The following is an 18,459-nucleotide window of genomic DNA, read 5'->3' as shown; positions in this document are numbered from 1 at the left end:
ACTCTCGATAAAAATAATGATAAAAGCGGTTTATAAATAAAAAGCACATAGGCTAGCATGTATCAAAATCAGATAAAATTAAATACAACAGTTAAGCGACCGTGCTAGAACCACGGAACTCGGGAATGCCTAACACCTTCTCCCGGGTTAACAGAACTCCTTACTCGGATTTCTGGTTCGCGGACTGTTAACAGAGTCATATGTTTCCTCGGTTCGGGATACAACCGGTGACTTGGGACACCATTAATCTCTCAAGTGGCGACTCTGAAATTTTAATAACCAAATCCCGTTCTGATTGTCCTTTAATTGGAAAAACTCCTTTACGCCCTTGCGGGGTATAAATGAAAAAGGAGGTGTGACAATAAGTCTCTTTAATTTAATAGAGAATTTATTATTGGGTATATCGTATTGACAAATAAGATGACAATGTAAAAATTACACGGGGCACCCTATTTGGTCGTCCCCATTAAACCTATACCCATTTTTTTAAATGTTTTTTAACTTGTACCCACTTTTTAAATAACTTCAACCCATTTCTCCTCCTTCGTTTTCTTCTTCTTTTTTCTGCTGTTGTTGGTGCTGCTATGGAACTTCAGTTCATAGAATGATTGCCATAAATATGGGCTATAAAATTAAAAAGTAGGGAGCCCAATTATTCTTATATGAATTTTTTCCTATTTTATGTGCTTTGGATTGGATTGTGCATAGATAGATTTGTTAGATGATAACAATGGGATCGTGCATTTACATTTTTGCAAGCTGGTTCATTTTTACGTCCTGTCTTCACGCAAATCGTCTACTATCTTGAACTGCACATATTGTGAAGCCAATGGTTTGGAATATGCTTCCTTTAGTAGTGAAGTTTCTGGAATTCGTTGTTGTTTGCAGTCTATATTATTAATTAATAGCTAAGGCAAAACAAAAACTTCGCCAATTACAAAACAAAAACTCGCTAATTACAAAAACAAAAATTTCAGCTCTAGAGCTGAAGTTCGCGAGTTACAAAGCAAAAACTTCGCCAGTTACAAAGCAAAAACTTCAGCACACTTGGTTCAGCACACTTGCTACTTTAGGCCCGTCTACTAGAATGCTGAAATTTTGCGTAATTGTCTTTGCTACTTCAGCCCCGTATGCTGAAGTTATGCGAAAAAACGGGTACGCTTGCCATTATTTTTGCAAAACGGGCACAAGTTAAAACGTAACACAAAAAGCGAGTATAGATGCAAACGCATTGAAATTTATTATAGCAATAGGATCCAATATGTTCAAACAAGTCCTATCATAATTTAATTTATTAATATTTTTAATATTGATCCGGGTAATTTCTTCGTATTGTCAAAATTGGTCCCCTGAATCTCAGCTCCATCATCCAACAAGGCCTCTCCCATCTCCGTAGGAGATCAATTATACGGATTTTTAAAAGAGGGGTTTTACATTTTGACCAAAGGGTTTTGCTTTGGAGATGCAAAACCTCATAATTATAGCAGAATCATCAGTTTGAAAATAGAAAAAATCATTCTTTTTACTGCCCCTTTGAGATTTTCCTTTTTTTGTGGGTGGTACTTTTTAAACATGGGAAATTTATTTGTCAAGAAACCCAAAATCACAGAAGTAGATAAAGCAATTCTGGCTTTGAAGACCCAAAGGCGTAAACTTGCACAATATCAGCAACAGGTATATACCCTTTATTGCAAATTACAATTGTTTATGGATTCATTGAGAAAGGTTTTGTCTTTCTTGTTTTTCTCTTTTCTGTTGTTGTTATGTTTTGTGTTTAAATGCACTTTTAGTTTTGTTGTGCTAGGATTTAATATTTAATATAGACTGCCTTATTTTATCAACTCATTTGCTGGTAGAATCATGGTCAGTGAGATTCATATAGGCGACCCGAACTTGTTTGAGACTAAGGCATAGTTGTTGGGTTCATCCTTTTGGAGGATATCCAGGGAGTTAGTTTCTTAGTTTTCTTCACTAATTTATACACACAGAGGGGACATATGTACATACAATATTTCTGTTGTAAAATGATGATCAGAAGTTGCAATCATAGGCGGACCTAGGATTTTTACGCGATGGGGGCACAATTTCTTCTCAACCAGTGCCCTTAAAGGCTTTTAGTGTTCAGGGTGCCATGTGTTTTAAATTAACAATTTTCAAGGTAGTGTTATCAAAGGCGCGCTTAAGCCCTGAAGCGGGGCTCAAAACATATTGAGCTCTTCGCCTCACTTAGTGGGCACTTCAGCATTGCCATCAAAGCTCTAAGGCATACTTTTCCTTGCAAATGAGCGTAATCCTAAAGAGGCCACACTAAACAATTGATATTTCACTTTATTATAAATTTTCTTCAATTTCTTAGTCCATATATTTGGTATTAATGCTTATAGATATTATTTTTGGACTACACATACATATTTGCAATTTTTCTCCATTTGCACCGTTCTTCGTTGAAGCCCATGCTATATTTGCGCTTTGTGCTTAAAGCTCCAACATACCTAGAGCTTTTTTGCACTTTTCGCCTTTGATAACACTGTATACATATACATATGCAAGATTTCTGCCAAAGCTTACGGGGTCCGGTGACCCCTCACTATAACACATAGGTCCGCCTCTGGTTGCAAGTAGTATCTTTTTGGTTGCTATATAAGTGCGGCGCAATTCGATATCAATATTACTGCTTACATCGGGAGGCATGCTTCTCTCACAGTCTCACCTTGATCCCCCCTTCACCTTTTTTTGTTTACCAGAGATTAGAGGGGGTCCTTTAAACTTGGTTTGAATTTTCGTTCTTCTCCTTTACTAAGAAACTAGAGTTCATTACTCTTTTTACTCAAGTTCACGAATTTTATATTTAGTTATATAAAAAGGTTGCTCAACCTGCTGTGTTTGACTCCGCAATTTCCCCACGGTACAAGACAACCTTTACCACAGATCCTTGAAAAGACATAATGCTAGAACAAACTGAACTAGGCTCTTTTTCCCCCTTTTTACACCTGTAGACTGTAGTTATTCATTGTTTTGCGCTTCAAAATCTGTAACAGCTAGTGTTTTTTCCCCATAAATTAGGCACCATGTAAAGGCTTTTATGTCGGATTTTGTATGAGGTAGAAGAAGTTTTTGGAGTTCCACGAAAGAGAGATAAGGTGGTCATCCATGAGAGATTAAAACGTTCTCCATTTTTCTAGTATTTTTTTTCTTAGTAAAGTGCAATTGTTCATAATCTTAAACTAAGAAAAAAAAAATTACTGAATTTATATTTTGGTCTCACGCCAGTTTCTGTTATTGCTTTCAGTTGGATGCTGTCATTGAAGCTGAGAAACAAGCTGCAAAGGACTTGCTACGTGTAAAGAAAAAAGAGAGAGCACTTTTAGCATTAAAAAAGAAAAAAGTGCAGGAAGAATTACTAAAGCAAGTTGATGTCTGGCTCATAAATGTTGAGCAGCAAGTAAGCAATTCTTGTTGAATATAGTTCCATACTTGTCACTGGTCGTCTATTGATGCAGGGCTTTCCCTTCTAGTTGTACTATACCAGCCATCTATTTCGTATTTCGTATTTTGTATCCTATATTTCATATTTCATATTTCATATCTCTTATATATTGTTGTTGTTATTGTTGTTATTTTTATTACGCATTTTTATGGCACTAATATATCATCTCCTATTGCTTTTTTGAGCCGAGGGTCTCCTGGAAACAGCCTCTCTACCCTTCGGGGTAGGGGTAAGGTCTGCGTACATATTACCCTCCCCAGACCCCACTTGTGGGATTATACTGGGTCGTTGTTGTTGTTGTACTTGTCACCACACTTAGGATTCTTTCTATTAAGCATATTCATTTGCTTTCTGATTCAGCAAACAAATTTATTTAGTTGGCAGATATAGAACTAGCAAGCAAGCAGAAGGCTGTGTTCGAGAGTTTGAAAACCGGAAATAGTGCAATTAAAGCAATACAAAGTGAGATCAACCTAGAGGATGTTCAAAAGTTAATGGATGATACAGCAGAGGCAAAAGCTTATCAAGATGTAAGCTCTTTCACAATATGGTTCTTTTTTTCTTGTGTGATATCTGGGAAGTCTTTAATACCTGTAAAAAAAAAAACAGAAAACTTCCGCTTGAAATATTCAGGGTCTACTTTTAGGAAATGTTGATACACTCCAAAAAAGTTCAATACTCTTCATTCTGAAAGTTCAAATGGCAAATAATTCTCCATCTGGTCAAATCTTCATTTCATCGCATCCTTTCCTTTTCAAACTTTTGAAATGATATACTGGTAGTGTGAAGGCATATAACCTTTTAAAAAGGTTACTTGTAATAGATAATAGCCAATTAACTACTGCTCTGTGGTTTATTCAGTGGTTTTATCATGGGGAACAGTCTAGATATATATAACGTAAGGACTTTTAATGATCATAGCAGAATTTTTTTGTCAATGTTGAATAAGGGAAGGATCAGTGTGCACATGAATCAGATAATTTGCTCCTTCTGAGCAATATACGTTAGGCAGCTTCCCTTAATTGATGTAAATCCTGATCCTCTCTCTTATTTACCTATTTGCATCATCTTTCCTATTCCAATCAGTATTATTGTCATCAAATGCTCATACCTATGGACCTGTTCTAAAAATATTTCAAATTGCTTGTTGAGCCCCACTATGTGGGATTACACTGGGTGTATTGGGGGGGGGGGGGCTGTTGACATGGACAAAGTCGGGAAAATCTCTGAAATTATTTCAGTCTTGAACCATCGGACATATAAGAATTCAGAATTGACTCTCTTTTGAAAGAAGATCTTTTTGTCTCTTTATACCCAAGGGTATGACCTAGTGGTCAATTGAGTGGGAGTAGAACTATGGGATCTCAAGTTCAAATCCTAGTAGAGGCAAAAGAAACACTAGGTGATTTCTTCTCATTTGCCTAAGCTTGGTAGGTAGATATACTCGGTACTTGTACTAGTGGGAGGTAGCAGATACCTGGTGGAATAATCGAGGTGCGCACAAGCCAGCGCCGAACACCTCCGTCATCAAAACAAAAGGAGATCTTTTTTGTTAGGTTAGCCATACATTTCTCATGTTTCTGGCAATTCACATGGGGTCATTAAATAATAATACGTCTCAAATAAGAATCTACAATGCATTAAAACACTCTTGTTTTCTTCATTGTGGACTTGATTAAGAAGTAGACCTTTTTACTTTGGGATTTTCTAGAGCTTCAAAAAGAAAACTCTTTTATTTTATTGCATGTTCTCATTGTTTCTGGTGAGGTTCCAAGAAGTTGTTCTCAATTAGTCACTTGCACTTAGTACCTAACCATGTTCATAACTTCTTTTTGCTAACTAATTTTAAACTGTTTCCAAGCATTTTTAGTAATTTTGATAGGTGAAAGCTCATCATTCATGCACCTTGATCTTCTAGCTTGTGATTTTACTAGGTGCAACATATGAAGATTAGGGGGTTGATTATATGCTGGTGGACATTTTCACTCCTACACTTCCATTTTCATTTCTTTCTCCCCCTATATCTTCATGCTTTTTCTTCTCTTTTCTGAATTTGCAATACTCAGTTTGATGAACAGAAATGTTCTATTTTGTATGTTACTGTTGCTGCTTATTTTCTCGTAGTGAATAACAAGTGCTATCTCGAAAGATATCAGCTTACCGTACAGCATTCTCCATTTTTAACTTCCTTTGGTTTGGCTACTTGACTGCTATTCCCTTTTGCCAGGAAATCAATGCAATTCTTGGAGAGAAGCTATCTGCAGAAGATGAAGATGAAGTTTTAGCAGAATTTGAGAATCTCGAATCTCAGGTCAGTTTGCTTTTAGTGCAAGAATTTTGTGCTAAAGCTCTTTTTTTATTTTTTTCCAACCAATTTTTTTATAGGTAAATAAATTTATTAATACTGGGAACAACTCCCATATACAAGTAGTACACCAAAAGTAGAGAACCTACAAAAAATGTATGATTCTCCATAGAAATGTCTTCTATTCAAATTGAAATTTCACGGTACACAAAAGGAAGCTAGAAATAAGAGATTACTCCTCAAACGCATGAAGTCATTCTCTATCCCAGTAAAAGCTCTCTTATTTTTTTCCTTATAGCCCACATTAGCGCTAATGGGCAACATATATGCCCCTTGTGTCTTGTCGACTCTATTTGGTTTGGTTTGGTTTGTATATTTAACAAACTCTTATAGTTGGTTTGGTTAGTTAGTATATTTAACAAACCCATATAGTTGGTTTGGTTTCTGTTTAGATGAAAACCGAACCATGAATCCGCTACCTAATCACTTCACCTATCCTAAAACTCATCTTCCACATTATGAAGTCCAGGAACCAGTTTGTGTGATCGTAAGCATTCCACCTATCCTCTTGTTTCCGCTCTCTTCAACCACTCCCTCTTATCCTCTTCTATTAGGTGGAACTCGAGCCTTCCTAACTTAGTCCTCCAGCCAGCCTCCTCTGTGGATAATACATAAAATCCCACTATTGCATCTTTAACCTAACTCAAAAACCACATGTTCTTCACACCCACAAACTCTGAAAAATTTCTCTTCCTATTCGCTATTGCTGCCTTATTGAAGAATTTTGTATTAGAATTCCCTTTTCCAACAGCACTACTCTCAATTTGTTTCAAGCTTGTTTCTCCTCTTCGGCTTTGCTGGCATAGCTAGCTGTCTTTTCAAGTCTTTCCTCTCTCATTCCCCCTCCCCCAACTCTCTCCACTCTTTCACTCTCTCCTCCTCACTAGCTCATTTGTAATACATTTATATCACCTCTACCCACCCGAAAACATCTCTATTCTACACACTGATGACCCCTTCTAGCATCTTCATCTTCTTAGCAAGCTGAAATGATTGTTTGTCCATTACCTCATAGCTATTCTACTATCTTGTTACTTTGCCTTTGAAATTCACTGCCTTCAGTCACAGGTTCTCGAATTTAAAAGGGGCTCTCATGCATCTACCTTTACTTCCGTCTAGCATGATAGGTGAGTGGTTTGAGCTGGGAATGGAATCTGAGCACATTCGGTGACAACTCCTCCCATGCTAAGAACTCCAATAATCTGTCAAACTTTGATGTTGAGTCCTCTGCCTTGGCTCATGTGAATTCTTGTCCCTATATATGGAAGATCAACAAGAAGATAATTATATATAGATAAATTCCGAAAGATCCTCCTTGGCACTAGTCATTGTCCTACACCTCATTCTTTCCTTAGGGAACCTTATAGTATTGAAGTCCTCTTATAAAACCCAAGGAATATACCACTCCATTGGAGAAGAAGACATGTCCTCCCAATAACCTTCCTTAGACCCCTTGCCCACCGGTCTGTACATGCCCTTGAAACCCCACAGCTCTCCACTTTCTTGGTTTCTAACGCGGGCCAATATGATCCAACCAACTTCTGGAAAAGGAAAGCCGAGACATGCTTCAGGGCTAGTGTCGAAATGTAACAAAAATGCGTCAATATGAGCATTACTGAGGTATTTGCTTCTTCACGTGAGGCACTCACCTTGCTTTAAGGTGTGCCTCCAGGAGAGGCACGCACCGCTCTATGTCTCCCTCTCATTCAGTGAAGAGATACCACACTTAAATGATTGATTCCAATATCCAGTCTGACAGTGTGCTACAATCAGTAAATGACAAAACGTTTGAATGTATTTTTCTGAAGTAGGTGTGGCTGTGTTTATTATCTTGTTCAATTTGAAAAAATTCAAAAGCTAGTTCTCAAGCCACATAGTTGAAACTCTTACGAGACAACTGTAAGCCTGCTAGAAACTGTTCTCTTGATGCTTTCTCCTTCATTTGGAGGAGCAAATGATGGAATTATTAACAACTGTATAGAAGATTCCCCCGGAGGTCGTGAAAGGTTTCAACACCTTGAAAAACTTCTATTTTCCTCACCGCTGATATACTGATACTATCATAGACATTATTTGTGTGATCTCTTGTCATCACCAGTCTGATGTATTTGGTGGTAACAAGCGGTACTTGAATTGAGAAATGGAAAGACTTCGCTGCATGAGAATGTGTTTGCAACTGATTATTTGTGCAGTGTTTCATTTCCCTCAGCATGATAAGATTATCTTAAATTAGCTGTCAATTTGTTCTCTTATTTCATCCCACAAACAATTAGTTTGGCACAAATTTTTTCGGATTTGCTTTACAAACTTCAGTGACATAGGCAGATTCTGTTATTCTTGTTTCAAGAGTCTAAGTGTCAGAAGCTGCTAGCAAATATCTTCTGCACGTTCAGTGTTAATCATCATAGGTTGTGGATTGATTTTACCACCGAAAAGATGTCCAGTAAAGAATAAGTCTAGTGAGAAATGTTAAAGAGAACGTACACGTAGAAGTTGCTAGCTCTGAAGAGTTGTTAAAAACACTTTCTTATTCTGAAGTAATATTATATTTTTAAAACGTCAGGAAAGAAGATATTTTAGTTGTAAAATATTTTCTTTTTCCTTTTTTCCTTAGTTTTCTTCCAATACCTCTCAGTTGATCATTTTCTATTTCCACTCTCCAGTTTCCAGCTGGAACATCAACATCGTTCCTTTTTTACTTGAATTATTGACATTTACTTGATGCCTAAACTTTTTTGTAGTTAACTGCGCAAGAGCTGCCAGAAGTTCCTTCTGCAGCACCATCTGCTGAAAATGTGGAAGAGAAATTGGATCTTCCTGATGTACCTACAAAAGCTCCGGTCATTGCAGATGCTGTTACTGAGGATGGTGAAGATACTTCAGCAGGAGTTACTATGCGAAAGAAAGGTTTCTCCATTTCTCTTACTTGAATCTATACAAGCATGCTTTATCTGCATAAGCGATGTCTTCTAATAATCTTTTTTTTGTCTGTCCAATTTTGCACAGTTATGGAGGAACCATTACCAGCTTGATCTCTTTGCATCTTGGTTGAAGTTCTCTTGATGTTAAAAAGGATTTTTAACTCCATGTAACGTATACCGTTATTTGGTTATCTTGGAGGTTTTTGTATTCTCTCTTGTGACTGTACAGTTTGTTGGTTTTGTTGCTGACATCATATTCGAGGTATCATATTTGTACAGGGTGTTTTCTGAGTCATTGACCAGTATTTTCGATTGGCATATCTGAGCTGTTTCCCTTCTATTATCTTGATACAAAATGCAAGAAACTAATTGGTTCTGCTTCAGTTTGATGCCGATTTATCTTAGTACAATCTAACTAATCCTATTTTGATGATAGAAGCGGCTAGGTTACATGCTTAGCCTAATATCCCTGGATTGATATTGGATAAGAAAGATTTTGCCTTTTCCTTCGCTCAATGAAGAATACAACAACATACCTATAAAATCCCACTAGTGGGGTCTGGGGAGAGTAGAGTGTACGCAGATTTTACACCTACCCCGAAGAGGATAGAGAGGCTATTTCCGGGAGACTCTCGGCTCAACAGGAGAGAGAATAATATTAGAAAAGAAACAAAAGAAAAGGCATATAACAACAAAAGGTGCCAGAAAGAAAATAACAACAACGAATAAGTGAAAGTACAATAACACAAAACTATGCAAAATAATAATGTGAACACAACATAGACTATTAACAAACCTAAATAAAATTCTATCAGACTATCCGGTACAAAAAGGGAAGAACTCAATGAAGAATAATACAAGAGAAAATGTTAACTTTTGGATGAGAGCGTGACCGCTCAAGAGTGATAAATTTGGATATGTTTGCCGTTTTGTGCATCAATTTATGGATCTATGATTGTGCAATTTGGTAAAAATAGCACGGTATAGCCAGTTTCGGACTGGTCATTCAAAAATAGCCAACGTTTACCAAGTCAATGAAAAATATCCACTATTTTGCTGCAATAGAGACCGGTCCAGCATAATATACTGGAGTTCGGTGCACCTGTGTATGAACTCTAGCATATTATGCTGGACCAATATACTTTGTTGGCTTCAGTATAATATACTGCAGACTAGAGCACCAGTGCTCCAAACTCCAGTATATTATGCTGGACCGGTATACTTGCTAGAACTCCAGTATATTATGCTGGAGTTCTAGTGTACTTATGCTGGAACTCCATCATATTATGCTGGAGTTCCAGCATACTTATCATGGAACTCCTGTATAATATGCTAGAGTTCAAGTATACTTATGCTAGAACTCCAGCATAATATACTGACGTATTTTTCGGGTTTTGAACAGTGTTTTCGCTCAGATTTATCTTTACATAAAAAGTGGCTAAATTTCGATTACTTTTGAAACTGAGCTATTTTTGAACGACCAGTTGTAAATCTGGCTATTTTTGAATTTTCCCTACAATTTGCCTTACTGCGCACAATGCGCTCTAAGCAAAGTGATAATAGGCTAGATTTATGTAATTTGGCGATTGTTTATGCCCCAGCTTAATTATGTTTCAATATTATAATATAGTTAAATGATGAAAAATGGGCTCTAATTGTGAATGTCACACGTTACAGGAGTGAGGAACTTGTATGAGGCCTTAAAGCTGTGATTAGAGCTACATTGAAGAAAGAAAAAAAACCCTAGGAGTTGAGTACGCAAGAAGACAAGAAAAAGAATAGTTAAAATGAAGGCCTGGACTAGCGCAACCGCACTAGACCAAATGGTCGAGGCAGAATGATAGGGCATTAGCGCGGCCATTAGCGCGCCCACTAGCGCGGCCGCGCTAGCCCAGTTCCGGAATATTAATTTTCAAGGGTAAACTTGGAAGTCTGGGGGAAAAATTCACTTAACCTATAGAAGGTCAAGCTCGCCCAAGGAGGGGCTATGCAGCTTTTCATAGCTTAGTGCAAGAAAAGGAGAGGCAAGAGGCAAGAAGGAGAATTCAACATCGAGTTCTTCCTTTCTTTCTTTTGTTTTATGATTTGTGATGAATTTGATTATTGTTGTGATGAACACTAGTATGAATAGCAAAATATTTAGTCTAAGGTTTGATGGAACCTATTGAAGGATGAACTTCTTGATTATGTTAATATAGTTTGCCATTTTAAGCTCTATTTGTTCAACTACGTGCTTGTTGTAGTTAATTGACAGGATCCTCAATTAGCTGTGCCTATTTAATGTGCATAATTCGGGAGAGAGTGCATATTTAGGTAATTGTTGAACAACACCACTCCCAAAATATATGAAGGATCAATAATTGCGGGTTTAAAGGCGGGATCAGGGACAACGAAGTCTTGGGTGTAATCTAAAGTGAGCTGTAATAAATTAACCAGTTAGCGTAACTCGGGAGAGTGCGTCTAGTAGATTATCGTGATTACTCGGGAGAGATTTACGGTAGTAAGAATTGATAAAGATGATTTGGTGAATCTATGTGAAGCATAACCGGAAGGGAGTCCATCAATAGGGGAAATCATAGTCTTAGAACCTTCTCTTAATAGTTTACAACTCAATTATAGTTATTTTTCAGTTGCTTATTTACATTCATTCGTAGTTAGTAGAAATACCCTCAATTTTGTATTTACAACGTTTGAGAAGTTGATTCCGTGGAATTTAGTAAGTCTAACGAGAAGTAATTGATAGGTTAATTCCTTGTGGGTTCAACTCTGGGCTAAATACTCAGATTATATTTGCAACGTCTGCGTGTTCTTTATATAAGGCATAGTTGGGTGTGACCAAATTTTAGTGCCGTTTCCGGGGAATTTAACGGTGTTATCAATTACAATTGAAAGAATTACAAAAAAAATAATCTTAGTGTAGTCAATTTTATCTATACCCAATCTTTACATTGAAATTTTAACGTTTGTTGACTTGGTTGCACAGGTGCATGCCTAGAAACTCATCGAGAATTGGTGAACTATTTGAAGCATTATCAGATCATGAGAAAGTTTTCAAGGCCTTGAACCGGGCCAACCGGAAAAACAAACAACTGAACACTTTGAGACAGAAATGGGAGATCACGAAGAGAACCCAGCTGTACTAATAGCGCCAGTGGCACCTCTTGTGCCAGAGGCAACTCTCTATGACTGGACACAACCCACAGCTGAAAATCTGGCCACCTCGATTTTAGTCCCGCAGATACAGGCTGAATCATTCCAAATCACAAATAACATGCTGCACTTGTTGCAGAACAAGGGACTATTTTCGGGGTCACAAGTCAAAGATCCTCAATAGCACTTGAAGAATTTCCTGTCAATCTGCAAAACCCAAAGACAGCCCAACGTAACTCCGGAAGTAATCAAGTTGTTATTGTTTCCATTCTCAGTGACAGGAGCTACCCAAACCTGGCTAAACTCACTCCCCATAAATTCCATAACAACTTGGGAGGAGTTAGTCAAGCAATTCGTGAACAAGTTCCACCCACCCAACAAACCGCTCAACAAAATGATTAAATTTTGAGTTTTAAACAAAGACCAATGGAGACACTGCATGAAATATGGGAACAATTCAAGGGGATGCTGGTTATATGTCTGCACCATGGTATTCCAGATCTGATGTTGGGGCAACGGTTTTACATGGGATTGTCATATAGCGTGAAGAACATTGTTGATGCTTCAGCTGGCGGAGCATTTTTGAGCAAAACATGGAGAGAAGGCCAAAGTTTGCTTGACAAGATGGCACAGAATTCAGGATGGATAACCAGGAATGCACCTATCACTCCAGTGGTGCACTCAGTGCCCTTAGATCCATCCAACTCTATGGCTGAAAATATGGCCACCTTATTGACACAGATGAGCATACTCACCAAAAAGGTGGAAGAGTTAGGGCAGAAACAGTAGGTACACATTGTAGATACTACCAATGGGGGCTTGTGCACATCGTGCATTAGTCAGCCAATTGGTAACCAGTGGAATGTAGAACATGATCATCATCACTACCTTGAAGATATGAACTATGTGTCGAATTATGGAGGCCAGAGACTGGGTAGTCAGAATTGGGGCCAACAGAATCAGCAGTACAAGCCAGCCCAGCCACAATTCAACAATGGGAACATGAGAGGTATGAGACCCCTAACAATATGGCACCTTACCCAAGGCCGTAGGGATATCATCCTCTTCATCAGCAGCAACATGGTGGAAGACAGGAAGATGAGTTTGCTAGACTTGAAGCAATGATACAGCAGGTTATTGGGTTTAATGCAAAGATTAGTGAGAGAGTAGATGCACATGATTCAACGATCAAGAATATTAAAATGTAGATGGGCCAAATTTCAATGTCTCTGAACAATCGTCCTCATGGGACACTACCTGCAGACACCCAGATAAATCCAAAAGATCAAGGCCCGAAGTAGCTGATGGCGGTGAGTCTACATAATGGTAGAGATTTGGATGTAGAGCAAGAAAGGGCTCGAGAAACTAGACAAGCAGAGACACTCATACCAGTGCCCATTGAGCTGGATGAGTCAACGAAACTGACTGAGGTGACCGTCCAGCCTGCCCAGGAAGAAAATAATATTCAGATTGAGACCGAAAAAGAAGCTGAGACAGCCTAGGAACTAGTAGTTGAGGTGGCAGCTGATAAAGATCAATCCCAAATGATTGGGAAGAAGAGACCTCCTGCACCCTTCCCTCAGAGGTTGGCTAAGTACCAAAAGGAGGAGCAATACAAGAAGTTCTTGGAGATGCTGAAACAAATCCAGGTAAATATTCCATTGATTGATGCTTTGAAAGAGATGCCTGGGTATGCAAAAATGATGAAGGACTTAATGTCCCGAAAATTTGATTTTCAAGACTTGGCCATAGTTACTCTTACTCAGACCTGTAGTGCAGTGGTGACTAGACCAATTGCGGAAAAGCTGTCTGACCCAGGGAGCTTTATAATTCCATGCACTATTGTAATTTTGCTTTCGCTAAGGCACTGTGTGATCTAGGGTCCAGCATTAATCGTATTCCCCTGGCGATTTATAAGAGGCTGGGCATTGGAAGAGCTAGACCTACCTCTATGTTGTTGCAGCTAGCTGACAGGATTGTAAAGCAACCCTCAGGTATCCTGGATGATGTGTTGATTCAGGTAGGGAAATTTATGTTCCCTGCAGATTTTGTGATCTTAGACTGCAAGGTAGATGAAGAGATTCCCATAATTTTGGGAAGGCCGTTCTTGGCCACTGGGAGAGCTCTCATTGATTGTGAGACTGGGGAGCTCAAGATGAGATTGAACGACGAAGAGATAACATTCAATGTGCAGAAATCTATGAGGCGACCAAGTGAATTCGCCAATTGCTCTCTTATTGATGTCGTGGATGTAATCGTAGAGACTGATGATGAGATGCTGACTATTGAGGACCCTCTTGCTGCATGTCTGATGAATTTAGATGAGGTAAATGGAGAAGAACTGGCAGAATGGGTGATGGCATTAGAGGGTAGAGGGTTCTAGGATAGAACTCTTGAATTTGAGCCCTTGCACTTGGAAAATAGAGAAACTCCTCCAGCCAAGCCATCCATCGAAGAACCACCAAAGCTGGAGTTGAAGCCACTGCCCGCCCATCTCAGGTACGAGTACCTTGGACCTGACTCCACATTACCTATTATTATCTCATCTAGTTTGTTAGATGTGCAGGCACAACAACTCTTGCAGGTACTCAAGGAGTGTAAGACTGCCATTAGGTGGACCATGGCAGACATAAAGGGGATCAACCCAGCCTACTGTATGCACAAAATTCTCCTAGAAGAGGGTCACAAACCTTCCAGGGAACACCAAAGAAGGTTAAACCCCAACATGAAGGAAGTAGTAAAGAAAGAAGTGATAAAATGGTTAGATACGGAAATCATTTTCCCAATATCTGACAGCAGTTGGGTTAGCCCGGTTCAATGTGTACCTAAAAAGGGTGGCATGGCGGTAGTTAAAAATAATAACAATGAACTGCTCTCTACGAGAACCGTCACGGGCTGGAGAATTTGCATGGATTACAGAAAGTTAAATCTTGCCACCCGGAAAGACCACTTCCCACTTCCCTTCATTGATCAGATGTTAGATAGATTGGCAGGGAGGTCGCATTTCTGTTTCCTGGATAGGTACTCAGGGTACAATCAAATCTCCATTGCACCAGAGGACAGGGAGAAGACTTCCTTCACGTACCCGTATGGCATTTATGCCTTTAGGAGGATGCCCTTTGGGCTATGCAATACACTCGCCACATTCAAAAGGTGCATGATGGTCATATTCACTGACATGGTAGAGGACATAATGGATGTGTTCATGGATGACTTCTTCGTGATGGGGAACTCATTTGATGAGTGCCTGATAAATCTTACTCGTGTGCTGAAAAAGTGTATTGAGACTAACCTGGTTCTTAATTGGGAGAAATGCCATTTCATGGTACAAGAGGGCATAGTCTTGGGGCACCGAGTGTCAAGCAAAGGAATTGAGGTGGATCGTGCTAAAGTGGATATGATAGCAAAGCTTCCCCCTCCAACTTCAGTCAAGTCAATTAGGAGCTTCCTCGGGCATGCTGGTTTCTACCGGAGATTCATAAGAGACTTCTCAAAAATTGTCAACCCTCTAAGTAAGTTGTTAGAAAAAGATCACCCTTTCTCGTTTTCTGATAATTGCAGGGTAGCATTTGAGGAGCTGAAAAAGAGGTTGGTCACAGCACCTATCATTGTTGCCCCCAACTGGGAGCAACCATTCGAAATCATGTGTGATACCAGCGACTACGCAGTGGGGGCAGTGCTGGGACAACGGAAAGACAAGCTGATGCATCCAATCTACTATAGTAGTAGAACGCTGAGTGGAGCCCAGCTGAACTACACTGTGACTGAGAAGGAGATGTTGGCTGTGGTATTTGCTTTCGACAAGTTCAGATCATACCTGATTGGTTCTAAGGTAATTGTATACACTGATCATGCAACTCTCAGGTACTTGATTGAGAAGAAGGAGTCTAAGCCACGCCTAATTTGTTGGGTGCTGTTATTGCAAGAATTCGACCTCGAAATTCGTGACTGTAAGGGCACAAAAAATCAAGTCGCTGATCATCTATCGCAACTTGAAGGAGCTGAATACTCAGTCGAGGTTAAAGATATTCTGGAAACCTTTCCAGACGAGTAGCTACTCACTACTAGTCTTGAGGAAGTTCCATGGTATGCAGATTATGCAAATTACCTAGCCAGCGGTATAGTTCCCTATGACCTTTCATCTGTACAAAAGAAATTTTTTATCGTGACTGCCTCATGTATTATTGGGAAGAGCCCTATCTGTTTAGAATATGTGTTGACAATATGATCCGGAGGTGTGTCCCCGAGATAGAACAATATTCTGTTTTGCAGGCTTGTCACGCATCGGCATATGGAGGACATTTTGGAGGGGTCAGGACAGCTGCAAAAGTGCTAGAGGCCGGATTCTTTTGGCCAACAGTGTTTAAAGATGCGCACCAATGGGTGAAGGGCTGCAATGAATGTCAACGGACTGGGAACATTTCCCATCGCCATGAGATGCCCATGAACTCGATTCAAGAGGTGGAAGTGTTTGATGTCTGGGGGATTGACTTCATGGGTCCTTTCGTCAGCTCCTTTGGCAGTAAGTACATACTTGTTGTTGTGGATTACGTGTCCAAAATGGGTAGAAGCTGTAGCGTTGCCCACTAATGATGCAAGAGTGGTGGTGGGATTTTTGAAGAAGAACATATTCACCCTCTTTGGGACACCAAGAGTGATCATCAGTGACGGAGGCACACACTTCTGTAATAGAGCTTTCGAGAAGTTGCTCGCAAAGTATGATGTATGCCACAAGGTGGCTACCTCATATCATCCCCAGACTAGTAGGCAGGTTGAAGTGTCCAACAGAGAGATCAAGAGTGTGCTAACCAGGACTGTGAACGCCACAAGAACTGATTGGGCGAAAAGGCTAGATGATGCACTCTGGGCGTATAGAACCGCTTTTAAAACACCAATTAGTATGTCTCCATATAAGTTGGTGTTTGGGAAGGCCTACCACTTGCCAGTGGAACTTGAACATAAAGCTTGGTGGACACTGAAACAAGTGAACCTTGACATTGAAGCTGCAGGCACAACGAGGATCACTGAATTGCATGAGCTCGACGAGTTTCGACATCTTGCTTTTGACAGCACAAGGTTGTACAAAGAAAGAATGAAGTGGTTGCACGACGAGAACATTGTTGAGTGATATTTCAAACCCGGGGACATGGTACTGCTCTATAATTAAGATTACGGCTATTCCCGGGTAAGCTTAAGTCACGATGGTCTGGGCCATTTTGGGTGGTTGAAGTATTCCCTTCAGAGCTGCAGAAATCGCCTCAGAGAAAGACTCTCACACATTTAGAGTCAATGGGCAGAGATTGAAGTTATACATAGGCATGAAGGAACCAAAGGAAGTGTCAGAGGTCCACCTAACGGAACCTCAGAGGTCGAGCGAGCCTTAAATGCGCTTGTCTGCATCGTGCCACGACATTAACTAAGGCGCTGGTTGGGAGGCAACCCAACGATAGTAGTAGTTGTTAGTTGTGAGTTTTAGGAAGTGCTAACCAATGCAGGTAACAATGGGCGGGTGATAAAGCCATCGGAAGTGGTAACAACAGGTGGAAAATGTAAAAAGCTTTCCGCCCAAGAGCGCGCCCGCGCTACAGGCTGTGCTATTTGGGCAAACATTCTGCCTGGCTCACGCTCGTGAGCGCGCTACTGGCCACGCTACTAGCGCGATCGCGCTAATGGGCAAAAATTCTGCCTGGCCCGCGCTCGTGAACGCGCTCATGGCCGCGCTACTAGCGAGATCGCGCTCCTGGACGCGCTAGTTCCGACAATTTTTTTGTTAGTTGTAATAAACCTCCCCCCTTTAATCCCCCAAACCCACGCCCCACTCGCAATCCCCACGCCCTAATTCCAAACACAAGAGAAAGAGAAACAAAACCCTCCCCAAATCCTCTTCTTCATCAAATCCCCTTCACCTTCAACTCCCCTCTTCCACAAATTTTCATTTTTTTCAATTGGCCCCAAGTCTCCAACCACATTCTCCTCCACCTTTCTTCTCAGTTCCCCACCTTCTATTACTACAGGTATGCATTTTCGGTACCGTTTTTTTTCTTTTGTTCCTTTTATTTTTGATTTTCGTTTTTATTTTTATTATTGTTGCTCTTTCCTTTGTTTAGTCAAAATTTGTAGTATTTGTTGTAGTAACTATGGAAGGAATAGTTGGTGGAGTTAGAGAATGATTTAGTTGTGCTTGTGGCTACATTGTGGTGGTTTTTGATGTTGCCAAATGCTTGAAAAGGGTTGTGAGTGCCTAATGCCCACAAGGTGTTTGTGGAAATGCCTCAATAAACATAACTATGTAGTTGTGACCACTTATGCGTGTGAAGTCTGAGTAACCGCAATGCGTCACAATTTTGTGTTGGGCTGTGCTAATGTGTTACCGTTTTTCAGGTACTATGACTCCATCTAGGAAACGCCGCGCCATAAGTGAATCTTTTAGAAGCCAAGCCGGCTCGTCCAGGACATGAGGAGCAGCCCTTGCACGCCCCTTTGATAGCACCAGATTTGTCTCGGCCAAGGCTCAGGACCGCTTTGCGGTGAAGGCC

The 18,459-nt window shown here is 40.0% G+C and overlaps 1 protein-coding gene across 1 annotated transcript; it reads left to right on the top strand.

Annotated features, from left to right (window-relative positions):
* The first annotated feature begins 1,307 nt into the window (after positions 1–1,307).
* LOC104243767 (vacuolar protein sorting-associated protein 20 homolog 2-like) lies at positions 1,308–9,116 on the top strand. The gene is made up of 6 exons (XM_009799017.2): positions 1,308–1,674; positions 3,290–3,442; positions 3,865–4,017; positions 5,715–5,798; positions 8,594–8,759; positions 8,859–9,116. The coding sequence occupies exons 1-6, from the start codon at positions 1,573–1,575 to the stop codon at positions 8,882–8,884; spliced, it is 684 nt and encodes a 227-aa protein (XP_009797319.1). The 5' UTR covers positions 1,308–1,572; the 3' UTR covers positions 8,885–9,116.
* The last annotated feature ends 9,343 nt before the right edge of the window (positions 9,117–18,459 follow it).

This window comes from Nicotiana sylvestris, chromosome 12, assembly GCF_000393655.2.
Source record: "Nicotiana sylvestris chromosome 12, ASM39365v2, whole genome shotgun sequence".
Taxonomy (NCBI): Eukaryota; Viridiplantae; Streptophyta; class Magnoliopsida; order Solanales; family Solanaceae; genus Nicotiana; species Nicotiana sylvestris.
The sequence above is the reverse complement of the archived record's forward strand: the minus strand, read 5'-3'. Positions and strand labels throughout refer to the sequence as shown.

Coding starts and splice junctions, on each gene's coding strand:
- LOC104243767 (XM_009799017.2), top strand. CDS start 1,573: ATGGGAAATTTATTTGTCAAGAAACCCAAAATCACAGAAGTAGATAAA. Junction 1,675..3,289: donor TTGCACAATATCAGCAACAG/GTATATACCCTT, acceptor TATTGCTTTCAG/TTGGATGCTGTCATTGAAGC. Junction 5,799..8,593: donor TTGAGAATCTCGAATCTCAG/GTCAGTTTGCTT, acceptor ACTTTTTTGTAG/TTAACTGCGCAAGAGCTGCC.